Source organism: Apium graveolens, chromosome 9, assembly GCF_009905375.1.
Source record: "Apium graveolens cultivar Ventura chromosome 9, ASM990537v1, whole genome shotgun sequence".
Classification (NCBI taxonomy): domain Eukaryota; kingdom Viridiplantae; phylum Streptophyta; class Magnoliopsida; order Apiales; family Apiaceae; genus Apium; species Apium graveolens.
In genome coordinates, this window is record NC_133655.1 from 289,372,021 (window position 1) to 289,386,598 (window position 14,578).

The 14,578-nt window shown below is 33.6% G+C and overlaps 2 protein-coding genes and 1 pseudogene across 2 annotated transcripts; all 3 read left to right on the top strand.

Moving 5' to 3' along the window:
- Window positions 1–477: 477 nt before the first annotated feature.
- LOC141686968 (putative indole-3-pyruvate monooxygenase YUCCA9) lies at window positions 478–1,737 on the top strand. The gene has a single exon (XM_074492084.1). The coding sequence runs from the start codon at window positions 478–480 to the stop codon at window positions 1,735–1,737; it is 1,260 nt and encodes a 419-aa protein (XP_074348185.1).
- Window positions 1,738–7,261: 5,524 nt separating this feature from the next.
- LOC141683958 (monothiol glutaredoxin-S10-like) lies at window positions 7,262–10,382 on the top strand. The gene is made up of 5 exons (XM_074488772.1): window positions 7,262–7,626; window positions 7,740–7,813; window positions 8,525–8,599; window positions 9,603–9,629; window positions 10,092–10,382. Exons 1-5 carry the CDS (start codon window positions 7,331–7,333, stop codon window positions 10,163–10,165), a joined length of 546 nt encoding a protein of 181 aa, XP_074344873.1. The 5' UTR covers window positions 7,262–7,330; the 3' UTR covers window positions 10,166–10,382.
- Window positions 10,383–11,063: 681 nt separating this feature from the next.
- Window positions 11,064–13,462, top strand: LOC141683956 (protein LOW PSII ACCUMULATION 1, chloroplastic-like; annotated as a pseudogene).
- The last annotated feature ends 1,116 nt before the right edge of the window (window positions 13,463–14,578 follow it).

A 14,578-nucleotide genomic window follows, 5' to 3' on the forward strand; every position in this document is an offset into this window, starting at 1 on the left:
AATTATCATATTATTGTTTAACAACTATCCTAAGAAAATTTACACAAAACCCTGGAGGCTCAAGCCCACCATTTCGGTTAATCAGTGAAGCATGTTCTCTTCCTGATGATAATGCAACTTCTTTTTCTATGTTATGCATTGCACTGAACTCAATCAAATGCTGAGAGAGATGATTAAATACTAAGTAAATCTCTTTCATTATTAGGGTGATATATAAATATAATAACTATTCTACAAAAATAAAGAAATGATAGAAGGTACTCTCTTTCTAATGCATTAAATTCCTTAATCCTCCAGCACATGGCTTATACATTTTGCAGCTCTATATAAACACTTCAGTCTCCTCTTCTCCCTCCAACAATCTCAACAGTTTCTTCTCTTACAAACACAAAACTTTTCGAAATTCAAAATTCTCTTAAAGCCTTCGAAAATTCAAACTCTTCTACTAAATACCAAAATACAGACTTCTTGCACAAAATGTTTAGTTTTTCTGAACAAAATGATATGTTTTCCCGCAGGTGTGTCTGGGTTAATGGTCCAGTAATCATCGGAGCTGGACCATCTGGACTAGCCGTGGGAGCATGTCTTAAAGAACAAGGCCTCCCTTTTGTAGTTCTCGAAAGAGCTGATTGTATAGCTTCTTTATGGCAAAAAAGAACTTATGATCGCCTTAAACTTCACCTTCCAAAACAGTTTTGTCAACTTCCTAAACTACCATTCCCTGAACATTTCCCAGAATACCCCACAAAGAAACAGTTCATTGATTATCTTGAATCATATGCAAACCATTTTGGCATCAAACCACAATTTAATGAATCTGTGGAGTCTGCTAAGTATGATGAGGTCTGTCGTTCGTGGAGAATTAGAACCGTTTCAACACAAGGATCTATTAGGTCTGAGGTTGAGTACATTTGTCAGTGGATTGTGGTAGCCACAGGAGAAAATGCAGAGCGTGTAGTCCCAGAAATTGTAGGACTAGGAGATTTTGGCGGGGAAGTTATACATGCTTGTGAGTATAAGTCAGGTGAAAAATATAGTGGGAAGAAAGTTCTTGTTGTGGGGTGTGGAAATTCAGGGATGGAAGTTTCTCTTGATCTTTGTAATCACAATGCCAAGCCATCAATGGTGTCTAGAAGCTCGGTTCATGTATTACCAAGAGAGATATTCGGAAAATCAACATTTGAATTGGCAATGATGATGATGAAATGGCTCCCTTTATGGCTAGTTGACAAAATTTTGCTGATATTAACATGGTTTATACTTGGGAACACTGATAGTTATGGTTTAAAAAGGCCATCAATAGGTCCAATGGAGTTAAAGAGCACTCATGGAAAAACGCCTGTTCTTGATATTGGAGCATTGGAGAAGATCCGGTCTGGAGATATTGAAGTGGTTCCTGGAATCAAGAAGTTCTCCAAGACCATGGTAGAGCTTGATAATGGTGAAGAATTAGACATTGACTCAGTTGTGTTGGCCACTGGATATTGCAGTAATGTTCCTTACTGGCTACAGGAAACTGAGTTTTTCACCAAATCCGGATACCCCAAGACACCATTCCCAAATGGCTGGAAGGGAAACACTGGACTTTATGTTGTTGGATTCACAAAAAGAGGACTATCTGGTGCATCCTCAGATGCCATGAAAATTGCACAAGATATTTCCAAAGTTTGGAAGGAGGATTTGAAGCAGAAAAAACAAAAAGTCCCCACTCATAGAAGATGCATTTCAACTTTCTAATCACTGGGAACATGTTAACAGATAGTCGATCAACACACATATTGACATATATTGTTTTGTGATTATACTTAGTGAGGAGTGACCTTGTAGTACAAGTAACATGTAACAGACACTCAAAAATAGTAGGATAGCATACAGAAAAGCCCTCTCCAAAAAGCCTAAAGAATTCAAGTTTTTTGGGCATTTTGTACACTAATTAGGAAGATGTGGCGTTTCTTTTTCTTATAAACAAAAGTTCTATAAACTGTCTAACATTATTCAGTGATAAGTTAAAATGACAATCTGCAAATACCTTGATTATCTCTATTACTGTTTCACATTATTATTAGTGTAGTACTGATCTGTAAATATTGAGAAATACTGGACAAATATACTCATGGCCTGTAACGTTAACTATGCCAAAATAGTATCAAAGATAATGCGATAAATGATATTATTTTTCCCTGCAAAACTATTCGATCAGAACATGGCGTCACATTATTGTGATTATAATAATTATTATGCGTGAGTTTGACCTACAATTTTAAAGTGGACTAAACAACATTGAAATTTTGTGTTTGAATAGCACATGGATTGAGCAACCAAAGGAAGTAGAAGAATTTGTGGAAGCTTGCGCAGTGGCTATATAAAAATATTTTAGTAAAATTATCTAGAGCAAAACTGCCGCATAATAAGAACTTCAGTAGTGGATTCTCTCATCTTACATTAGGAGATGAAAATTTAGTTCTTCATGTCAGTTTCTTAATATTATTTATGTTAACACAATCAGAATGTCAAGCTCACTATTATTAGTATTATAGGATAATAATCTCAGAAACTTATACTACATCTCATCTATTAGTTATATTAATATGATTAATGTTTCAAGTCAATATCTGTTATTGTATAAAAGAACATTTACGAGTAGACAATTTGTAGTAATAATAGTGGCACGATATTATGGGCAGTTTGGGATGCCTTAATTTTAGTATGAATCATATTTTCTGAAGCATTCTAAAGGGATCTCGAAATATATCTCTGCTACTTATTTAAATTAATTACAAACTTATCTGAGCAGAGAGAAGCCATGTCGATTTAATAGAAATGGAACTCGGCCTATCAGTGGATCATATATCCAGCACTATCTGATCCTAGTCTTAATAGACGGATATGGATCAACTAAAGAAACAGATCCGTTAACAAACATCCAATTAGTGATTAGTGCAGAAATAGATTATCTGATATTACTTGAAGTCGGAATTGAGAAACTGACATAGTGACACGACTGGACGGACATAAACTCGAAATTTAAAAAAGAAATAGTAAAAAACTTGAAGATACTGACGAAAATTATGCTACTGATTCTGACAGAGTATCTAACCTTTGTATGTGGATTAATTCAAGCTTGACTGTAAAAATCTAACCACTGTAAGTGGATCAAGTCAAACTCGTCCATCCAAGACTCCATCGCATCAGGAAGATCTAACCATAGTCCCTTTATAAGTGGTAGAAGTGCAACGAAAGCATTCCAAAGAGGGTATCCAATTCCACTACCACGACCACACAAGCGTGGACATAAATACCTTCACATAGATTAAAAGAATGATAATATTACTCATCTCTTTAATTGTCAAAAGGTACGCTGTTTTATAGCTGACATATCTATATAGTAGTATTACAAGAAAGCACGGAGCAAATTAAATAGAAAAGTCAGAGAAAATTTTCATTTATTTGTACAATCCTGGTAGGAACAGAAGACCGGAAGTTGTAGTAGTGAATTAGTAAGTTAAGCCATGCTTACCTAGTCTGAAGATTGAATAAATATCATTACACCTTAACTGGAAATTAGGTTGAAACAGTGGCTAGTTTTTTTGTCACGATCTACCTGTTGTTAATTCAAAAGGGTTGGGGAGGGGGCTGGGGGGGGGGGGGGTAAGTAAATCTATTAACAGGAACAACCTTCTTGTCATATACCTAAAGCTTAAGATTTGAAAGGTTTTCCTCTCTAGTACGTCTAGCTAGCTGTGCATTTAGCAGTATAATCCGTGGAATAAAGAAATGCAAATACAGGTATAACTGCGATAGCTATGCCAGGACCCTCAAGAGTACTAGGGACTTCAGCTGCTCTTGATGAACTGGATAAAGCACTAATCGGCTGGGAAGTAGCTACTAGTCCTCCTAGGGATGCACTGACAATGAAAGCAAGATAACAAAACATTTGAAGTGGTTAAAATGGAGAAAGAACTTCACTCTGTATCTTGGTATCTGAACTAAGGAACAGATGAAATGAAAATTACTTAAAGTGCCATTATAAAATAAACTTCACTCTGTCCTAATTGCATTTGTTCATAAAGGGGAACAACTTCTTGAGTATTGAAATTTTGATGTACTTTATGATATCGTTTCTATTGTGTCAAGTACACCAACACCAAATGAGCAAGCAGAGAGCTTCACAGTTTACAATGTTCAATTTGTTCCTTTAGACCTCAACAATGCTCAGCAGATAAGTATAATACTGATATCATATCTTTCAACTAAACAAAAAAAATGTAATTATAACATGATTTGCCTTCATGTACTTAAGCAACTTCAATGTCATTCTCGGCACGACAGTCAAGTATTACTTCTTATAGTTAGTATCCTGCATGTTACATATTATGCAAAATCATTAGCTTGATTAATAAAACTGATTGTTTGAACAAAAAACTAAGGAGCCGCTTGGATCATGACATTCATCCAATCTAGTTAACAGGAACGAGATTCTAATATAACTTCTGTTCTCATTCTTTTTAACCAGGTTGAAATCCCATGACCTAAATGACGTTTACCATAAAAATTAATGAACCTGGTACATATTGTAGTGGTAAATTATGCAAACTCATTTTCATTAAATGGATTTGTTTGAATAAACAACTCAGTACCAAACTAGCATTCTCATTTCATGATTTAAACGGTCTATACGAGAACAAATAATTAACCTGATACATGTTGTAGTGGTAAATGGCCAAATGAGCGAGATGAACTAAACCATATAATTCATCAGCAGAGAGAGTTGTGACCAGAGGATCGTAATAATCACTACTACCACCACAAATCGACTGACATATATCAGAATGATCTGGTCTAGGAACTAGGCCACTCTGATTAGTCCTCACCATTATCAAACCCTTGTCTAATGTTTTTTAGAGAAAAATGCATGAAGCAACGAGAGAGAGAGAGATTCTTGTCAAATTGCACGGTATTCAATTTAGATTTTTAAAAATCCTTCATGTTATTTAATTTGTATTTAAAAAGTCCATTAAAATATGAGTGTATTCAATTTAAATTTTAAAAATCTATCAAAATCTTAAGGTATTCAATTTAGATTTTAAATTTTTTAGTGAAATATGATGGTATTCAAAATTTTATGAATTTTGTTTTTTATTTGAAAAATATGTGGATTTTGATGGATTTGGTAGTAATTTTTAATCTTTTGAAATCTCACCAAAATACATGAGATTTCGAAAGATTTCTAAAAAATTTCACAAAATCATAAAGACTCTGCAAGATTTTTTTATCAACTCTGTCAAAATCCGCGAACTTTTAAAATCAACAAAATTTTTGTAAAATTCATGAATTATTATCGATCCTTTAAAATCTCAATTGAATACACACCCAGAGCTTATCTAAACAAATAAATGAACTTGAGCACAGGTGGATAGCTAAACAGTTTCCACGTCGTCTCAGATCCTGGATTCGATTTTACCTCACCCCGAAAATTTATGAAAACATATATTTATTTGTAAGGATATAAGTCATATTTGTAAAAAAAATAAAGTGAACTTGATGTTCCGAAGTCACGTAACTTAGGCGAGTACAAAATATTTTTTAATATAAACATTTGTATTTAAAAAGTCCATTAAAATATGAGTGTATTCAATTTAAATTTTAAAAATCTATCAAAATCTTAAGGTTTTCAATTTAGATTTTAAATTTTTTAGTGAAATATGATGGTATTCAAAATTTTATGAATTTTGTTTTATTTGAAAAATATGTGGATTTTGATGGATTTGGTAGTACATTTTTAATATTTTGAAATCTCACCAAAATACATGAGATTTCGAAGGATTTCTAAAAAACTTCACAAAATCATAAAGACTCTGCAAGATTTTTTTATCAACTCTGTCAAAATTCGCGAACTTTTAAAATCAACAAAAATCTTGTAAAATTCATGAATTATTATCAATCCTTCAAAATTTCAATCGAATACACACCACAAAGCTTATCTAAACAAATAAATGAACTTGAGCGCATGTGGATAACTAAACAGTTTTCACTTCTCAGATCCTGGATTGGATTGTAGCTCACCCCGAAAATTTATGAAAACATATATTTATTTGTAAGAATATAAGTCATATTTGTAAAAAAAATAAAGTGAACTTGATGTTCCGAAGTCACGTAACTTAGGCGAGTACAAAATATTTTTTAATATAAATATTTGTATTTAAAAAGTCCATTAAAATATGAGTGTATTCAATTTAAATTTTAAAAATCTATCAAAATCTTAAGGTTTTCAATTTAGATTTTAAATTTTTTAGTGAAATATGATGGTATTCAAAATTTTATGAATTTTGTTTTATTTGAAAAATATGTGGATTTTGATGGATTTGGTAGTACATTTTTAATATTTTGAAATCTCACCAAAATACATGAGATTTCGAAGGATTTCTAAAAAACTTCACAAAATCATAAAGACTCTGCAAGATTTTTTTATCAACTCTGTCAAAATTCGCGAACTTTTAAAATCAACAAAAATCTTGTAAAATTCATGAATTATTATCAATCCTTCAAAATTTCAATCGAATACACACCACAAAGCTTATCTAAACAAATAAATGAACTTGAGCGCATGTGGATAACTAAACAGTTTTCACTTCTCAGATCCTGGATTGGATTGTAGCTCACCCCGAAAATTTATGAAAACATATATTTATTTGTAAGAATATAAGTCATATTTGTAAAAAAAATAAAGTGAACTTGATGCTCCGAAGTTATGTAACTTAGGCGAGTACAAAACATTTTTTAATATAAATGTACGAGCGTTATTATGATAATTATAATGTACGAGGAATATTATTATAATTACAAGATTTATTTAAAAATTAGAACTCTGCCTTTAAAAATTTAACTATGTACTCCTTTCGTTCCTTTCAATTCTTTACACTTGAGAATGAGTGTTTGACAAACATTTTAAAAGTCATATATAGTATAGTTATATAAATTATTTTTCTAAAAAAAATATTTTAAATAGAAATTTAATGTTTAAATTTTGATTGTGAAAAAGAAAATTTTAAAAATATGTTATGAAACTATATTTTATATATGTATTAAGATGCCAGCCGGACAGTCACAAAAATGTAAAAAAACAAGGGGAACGGAGCTAGTCAAAAAAGTTATGGAGAGTAAGCTTGACTATATATTGGGCCTTTCCAAAGTTAGACGACATTTTAGCCCATCTTGCAGACCAGTCCACCTCTCATTTTACAATCCATATATCACACACTAAACAAAAAAGATTACATTTGTCACTTCTAGAAAAAGAACAGAACATAAACAAGATTACGAGAGGACAACAATGGCAGCGACATGTAATAACATATGTAAAGCAGCAACATCATTAGCTTTATCTATTACAACCCCTTCTCTCTCTACTTCTTCATCTCATCTTCTTCTTCCCTCACTCTCTCTCCTCCCCAAATCTTCAAGAAATCTCTCCACTTCAAGTTTCAAACTTAGTACCCATGTTGTCAAGAATCCGGGTCGGGTCAGTTTTCGGGTCATGTCATCTTTATCAGATTCTGAGTTGGAGGGCACTGTTAAAAAGACTATTAGTGATTACCCAGTTGTTGTTTACTCCAAGTCTTGGTGCTCGTGAGTTGTTTTCTTGTTTTTTAATTTAAAGATTTGATTTTTAATGGTTTTCTTGTTTTTTTTAATTAAAGATTTGATTTTTAATGGTTTTTCATGAGTTTTGTTTGGTGAAGGTATTCTTCGCAGGTGAAGCAATTGTTTAAGAAGCTTGGTGTGCAACCACATGTTGTTGAACTGGACCAATTAGGTATGTTGTACTGCTAGAATTCGATAATTGAGTACTTTTGGATGGTAGAATTTTATTCAGTTATCGAGATTGAAAATTGTTAATTTAACTGAGGTTATTGGTTTATGTAATGGTTAACATGCCGAGGTTCTACTGTTTTAGCTGTTTATAGAATTATTTATTATATGTTATATGTTAGCCATGTAAAGCCAGCATTTTTATTAATTTTAGTATTTATGGTTTCATATGGTATTTAAACCTCAGGGTTCTGGTTAAAGACAAATAATGTAGGTGCATCATGCATGTATAGCTTAGGCCAATGAAGAAAGCACTTGACTCCACTTCTTTATGGAAGTGGTTTCGGAACAGTTTGTTGGTAATAAAAAATGTAAGCAATTATGTCGATGGTTACATAATGATAGCCTATAATGTATTCTTAAGAAATAGTTCATCACTAGCACCAGAATTCCAGAAATATTCAAAAATTTCATACGGCCAAAAGATTACTAGCTTTATTAGATGGCAGTTCAATTATATTTCATATTGAGTGAGGGAAAGTCGAAGAGATTATGTTTATTTTACTTACGAGTACATCAGTATATGTATATCTGTGGGATGCTATATAGAATTTAGGTGCTTGCTTTTAACTATATCTTCCATCTTGTAGATGGAACATGAGTTTCTTACATCGAGTAACAGTTATTTGATATATAGAAATGATTGTCCATTCAGGTGCACAAGGATCACAATTACAGGACGTGTTGGGAGATTTGACTGAGCAGTACACTGTACCAAATGTTTTTATTGGTAAGGATTGCTCTATAACCGACATTCCTTATCGAAAATAGTTGCATGTTAATATTCTTTTGTTTCTTTTAGAAATAAAATATCGTAATAATCACAAGCTGTTTTAAGGCTGAGCTATATCTGTACTCAGTAGTTGTATTAATGATTAAACACTTCATTTTCCAATTATTGGCTATATTTGTGCTGTCAGAGGGGCTAAACTTCATGGATATTATACCATTTTTAAGTAATATAGTACTTCAAATTCTGTAACATGCTTCAATGAGAATACAAGCCTTTTTGCCCATTACCAAAGGCCTCTTGGTCTAGCAGTGTATCCCTCACTACCTTTATTAAAAGAGCGAGGGATGAAACCTTGTCAATGACGAGGTGGGTGTGTGTGTTCAATTATCAAAAAAATAAATAAATTATGCCTGTTGTAACTGACCAGTTATTATTGTTGTGCCCTCTTTTGTTGGGGGAAATGGGGAAAATTCTGAAGTAAAATAACGGTGAAAGAAAGATGAGTGCAAATAAAAATAGTAGATTAGAACACTTATATGACGGGTTTATGAAGAAAATGAGTAGAAGTTTGGATTAAGTATTCGTTTACAAATTTGTGGGATTGAGCTCTAGTTAAATTTGATAAAATATGAAGTAAGGAATAAAATGATAAATATTTGCCTACTGATTAGCACAAATTGCATGCCATTCCCACATAAATTAATTCCCTCCAACTCAATAGAGTATTTAAGTTTGAAAATGTAAAAATGAAGTCAAGATCATAATAACGAGACAAGCAGAGGACTAGGGTATCAAGCCCTTCGTCATAAGTCATATGTTGTTGTATGGTCCTTGTCCTAAATTTTACGATTGAACCTTGACCATGTATAGAATTTAACATTACCTATACGATCTTTAAACAACTTTTAATATAATAGATATCATATCATAAATGTATAGTTTTTGTTTTTCTTTGTTCGGTAGGAAATAATGTTTACATAAAATTTCTTTCCTGTGCCAGGGGCAAAACACATTGGTGGTTGTTCAGGTACTATCTTTAACGCTGTAACTTGTAAATGATACTGCATTAAATTTGATCTGAAAGAGTTATTTTTTTTAAGTTCTTTGTTATTTTGCTTTTTGTTCATTACATTTAAGTAGTTGTTTGAAGTAGCAGCTTCTAGGGTACCCACTTCTCTCATTATTTCACATTGGCATATAATGTCCATGGGGTCTCTTATTTTGTTATTTATGTGCAAGTTTATTCGATAAATTTGACTATCAAAGTCTTGTCTCAACTTAGATCCTGGCAGGATATATCTGCTTTCTTATGACCATATAAACCACTTTATTTCACATGTTTGTCGAACTGTAAAGCACTTGCTGCATATAGCTCGTACTGTTTAGGTCAAAAAACTTTTTTTGCCAGGAGTTCTTTTCTAGCTTAAATTTGGAGAGTCTTAGGTAAGAAAAAACAAGCAGAAAGTCTTATGTTTGCCATACTGTGCAGATACTGTTGAGCTTTATCAGAAAGGGGAACTTGAAAATTTGTTATCAGAAGCCGGTGCGAAGAACGAGAGCTAGTCTATAACCTCAGCAAGGTTGTCTATGCTGCTTTAGTTATATAAGATTGAGTTAAATTAATCAGTGTTAATTTGGTCACAAGTTTTATAGGTTTGGCTTTAACACTTTTTGTTTGCAATGTTTCTAAGAAGCGTGCAAGTAATACCGGATAAATTTGTAGTTTTGAATCAGTGAACTTGGTTTCTACACACTTCTTTTAAGTGCTCATCTTTCTGAATTAGTTTCTGTATTAGTTAATTGCTTAAAGGGGTCACTCTCAAGCTAGTGGTCACGGGCAATGGCGATATCATTTGTTTTCCCAATTTTCGTTTCTTTAGGGAGCTGTTTGGCCCTTTTTTTTTCTTTGGAAAGACGGTGTTGTATCACTGGACCATATTTGGCCGCTATTTGTGTTAGAAAAATATAAGATCCTGAAAAGAGTCATTTTCTAACACTCCGAGGTTTTAGAGTAACTGGTTACTTGACATGGTACTGGCAAAGGACTTGGGTACCCCTGCCACTCCCAATATTTCTCACAATTTATGAAGGACACGAAAGACAAATTTATACCCCAAAGATGAGTCTGATTCCTTCACAATTTGCATGGCCAATTTTTTAATTATGAAACTAAGCTGATCTTGCCAAGATGATTTTACACAATCAATTGGCAGTAAGAGTTGTATTGGTTGGGTATAATCTAAATGCATATCAGGCCATCCACATGTTCTTATGTCAATTGTAACTGTCCAGCCAAAAATGTAAATCGAAAATCAATTCCTACAATATCCATGTACAATGTAAATTATTGCTAAATATTGAAGGTTTCTAAATATTTGTATTGGGAATTGAACAGATTTTATAAATTTAATCAAATATATATGGGAAAAGAGACATGAAATCTCTAAGATTACTATTAAGATTACTATTAGGGGTGTATAAGGTTCGGTTTAAATCAAATTAAACCGAGCTTACAAACCCGATTAAATCGGGTTGGGTTGTGTACAGCGACTCAATAATAGGAGTACAGGACTGTGTTTGGTTAAAAGATACTTCACCCGTGGCCCATTAGTGATCACAAACAAATGATCAATCTTGAAACAAACGCATAGTGCTCATGGTAGCAAACAAAACTGTAATAACTGACAGGAAATCTATCTGGTACATCCATGGCAGCCTCCTCCTCAGTATTGGTGGCTCATTTTTTACACACCACCACCACCAGAAGTAGTGTTAATCTCAAATGCTTGAGTTTTTGCAGCCATTTTAACCGTCAAGGATCGAGCTTTATTATATCAACTGCTTCTCTCAGTTCTACATTACAGCGCAGGACGCTGTTGCGTTGCTTAATCACTTGCTCTGCTTCTGATAAGCCAACCTCATCTCCCCAATTCAGGTTTTCTTTTGTTTCTATTTCTTTTATTTTACTGTATGTTAATGTTTTTGTGCATATATGTGTTTATATGTGCATCATGCATGTGTGATTTTAGTGCTTTTTGCTAGCCATTTTGCCTTTGACAATGTTTGAACTCTCGACCTCCTGTAAAGGGAGGGGATGACTGATGCCGCTAGAAGAAGTGCTCTTGTCATTTTTACTATGATTGCAGTAATTTACAACATGATCGAGTTTTTGACATCTGGTTATTATACTTTGGGTTATAAAGTGTGCATTGTAATGATTACAAGTGTTTTACTACTAAATTTCTATCTTCACAAGAAATTTTGCCTTTTGGTAAATTGGTTTTCACTAACATATATGTGAAATGAGGAGATATAAAATGGTTTATTTTAATCTGCAAAGTCTTAAGATTATCGGAGAGTTGAAATCTGTTTCTACCAAGGCTCTCTTGGTTGCTTGAGCAAGGTCGTGGCTAGTGTACAAGGCCCCTGCTGCAGAAATAGTAGTCGAATGATTTTTTTTTAACATTGTTCTTTAATGTTTTTGTGCTTATGCTACCGAAGATGGTTCTTTGCTGACTTCAACTCTGCTTGCTAATTTCATTCTGGTATAGTTAATACACAAGAGAAAGCATGTAATTTACATCAATATTAAATATTTACTTGAAGTATCTTCCGTGTCATGAGAATTTTGCTCAGGTTATGACTTTATGTTATGTAAAATGGCACCGTCAAGTAAAATTCATTTGATTGGTTTTTCAGTTCAGATGCCAAGATACGGAGTGAAGTTCTTACTCCATTTAGATCTGTCCGAATGTTCTTTTATCTTGCTTTCATTGCCAGTGCTTCCCTAGGAGGATTAATAGCTACTACACAGTTAATTGGTTCCCTGTCTAATCCATCAAGAGCAGCTGAAGTGCCTAAGATTCTTGAGGGTCTTGGCATAGATCTTGCAGCTGTATCTGTATTTGCATTTCTGTATTCTGGGGATAATAATGCTAAGAATGCTCAGTTGGCTAGACTGACAAGAGAGGAAAACCTAGCGAATCTTAAGCTTCGGATAGATGAGAAGAAAGTTGTTCCTGTTAATGCATTTAGAGGATTTGCTCGTCTTGTAATAGTTTCAGGCCCTTCATCTTTCATTTCTGAATCTTTCAAATTTAGTGAGCCTTTCACTGAGGGTCTTTTGGACAGAGGGGTGCTCGTAGTCCCTTTTGCCACAGACGGGGAATTACCTGGTTTCGAGTTTGATGAGAGTGAAGAAATGAAGGAGCTGACTGGAAAAAGGAAAAGGCTTTGGCAGCTGAGACCTGTTTTCTCGCCTGATTGGTCCACGTATGCTCTCTTTCTCTCAGAGTTCACCAAATGTTACAAATAACATACATGATACAACTTACTTGCCTCTTTTCTATATTCAAATACAATAGGTGGTTAGATGAACAAAAGAAACTGGCCAATGTTTCAACTGACTCTCCGGTGTAAGTATTCAGATATTTATTTTATCTTCAAAATATTGGAAGCATGGCTTAACTTATTAATGCACTATTACATTATATGTCACATGTTCCTACCATGATCATACAAATCAGAAATGATTTTTATCTCTGTATATTTTTAGTTTGGTCCTCACTTTCTGGTAATACTAGTAAATAGACATATCAGGGCAGGGCCTGTGACAATCAAAGAGATGAGTTAGTAATATTCTGGTAATTTTGTTCTATTAAGGTATTTATCTCTACGCTTGGACGGTCGGGTTCGTGGTAGTGGAGTTGGATACCCTCCTTGGAATGCTTTTGTTGCACAACTACCACCTATGAAGGGGACTGTGGACAGGTCTTTTCGATGGCTTTGATGGACGAGTTTGACCTTGATTCACTAACAGATGTTAAATTAGTAAGGACGAGTTTGACTTGATTCCACTTTCAAAGGTTAGATTCCCTAACAGGAACAATCTGTTGCATCAGTTACCTAGCTGTCTTTATGTTTTATACTATTTTAGTATATTATCTGAAAATTTGAGTTTCTGTAGGTTTAGCCATTTCCATTTCTCAACAAAGGCTTCCAGTAAATAGATAATATTTGCTAATTAAAATTCTTTTTTAAGTAAGACGGAGTACTAATACTTAATAGCTGGGTTTTAGGCGCCACAGATGTTTAGGAGGATGTGGTGGTGTGAGAAGTCTAGAATTCAAACCAATTAGCAACACCGTAATGAACAATCCATTAGTTCATTTTTAGAAGGAATCAGTTGGCATTACAGGATAGGCAAGAACTTTTCTCGAGTAGATATTGAATGTACATAATTGATGGCATACCCAGAATCTAATGCAAGTCTGTCCCTTGCAACAAAACAATCGATATGCTGTAGCATTTTTTTTCTCTCCTCTAGCTCTGCAACCATACATTTATTATTGGTATTTAACAGAAGTATGTAATTTCTAGTTGTAACATCTGAAATGCATGCAATATCTACCTGGACAGCTATTCCGTAGTTTCACCAATTAGATAGTTCCGGGCTTCCTTCCAGCTTCTACCGTGAACTATGATGTTGAATTTATTGAACGCTTGTACATTAGCGTTCCCAAGTAGCCAAGTACAAATGGCATCGCAATCTGAAATTAGTTTCGTTGAAATATATTGCAGGACCTGGTACAATTGAAGGGAGAAACCAATTCTATACTTTAGGTGGCTGGAGACAGTAGTGCAGAATACATATACAATTGTAAATTCAAGAGGTTTGTATTGATAGTCTCTTTTTTTACACAACTTTTTTGAGAAACTGTATATACATAATAGTAAATTTAGAATGATCAAATATTGGATGGCAAACTGGAAACCAACAGAAACTTGTTGCATAAAGCATTGTATCCACATGAAATTGACTATTAAGTCCCAACTTTGTAGTGTTTCTTGTTAGACCAACCTTCAAGCGCCCATGATACAGTTAAACCTCTTTAAAGTAATATGGTTGGGACCAAGAAAAAATATTACTTCAGCGAGTTTATTACTTTATCGGGAGTAAATATACATTGTTTCCAT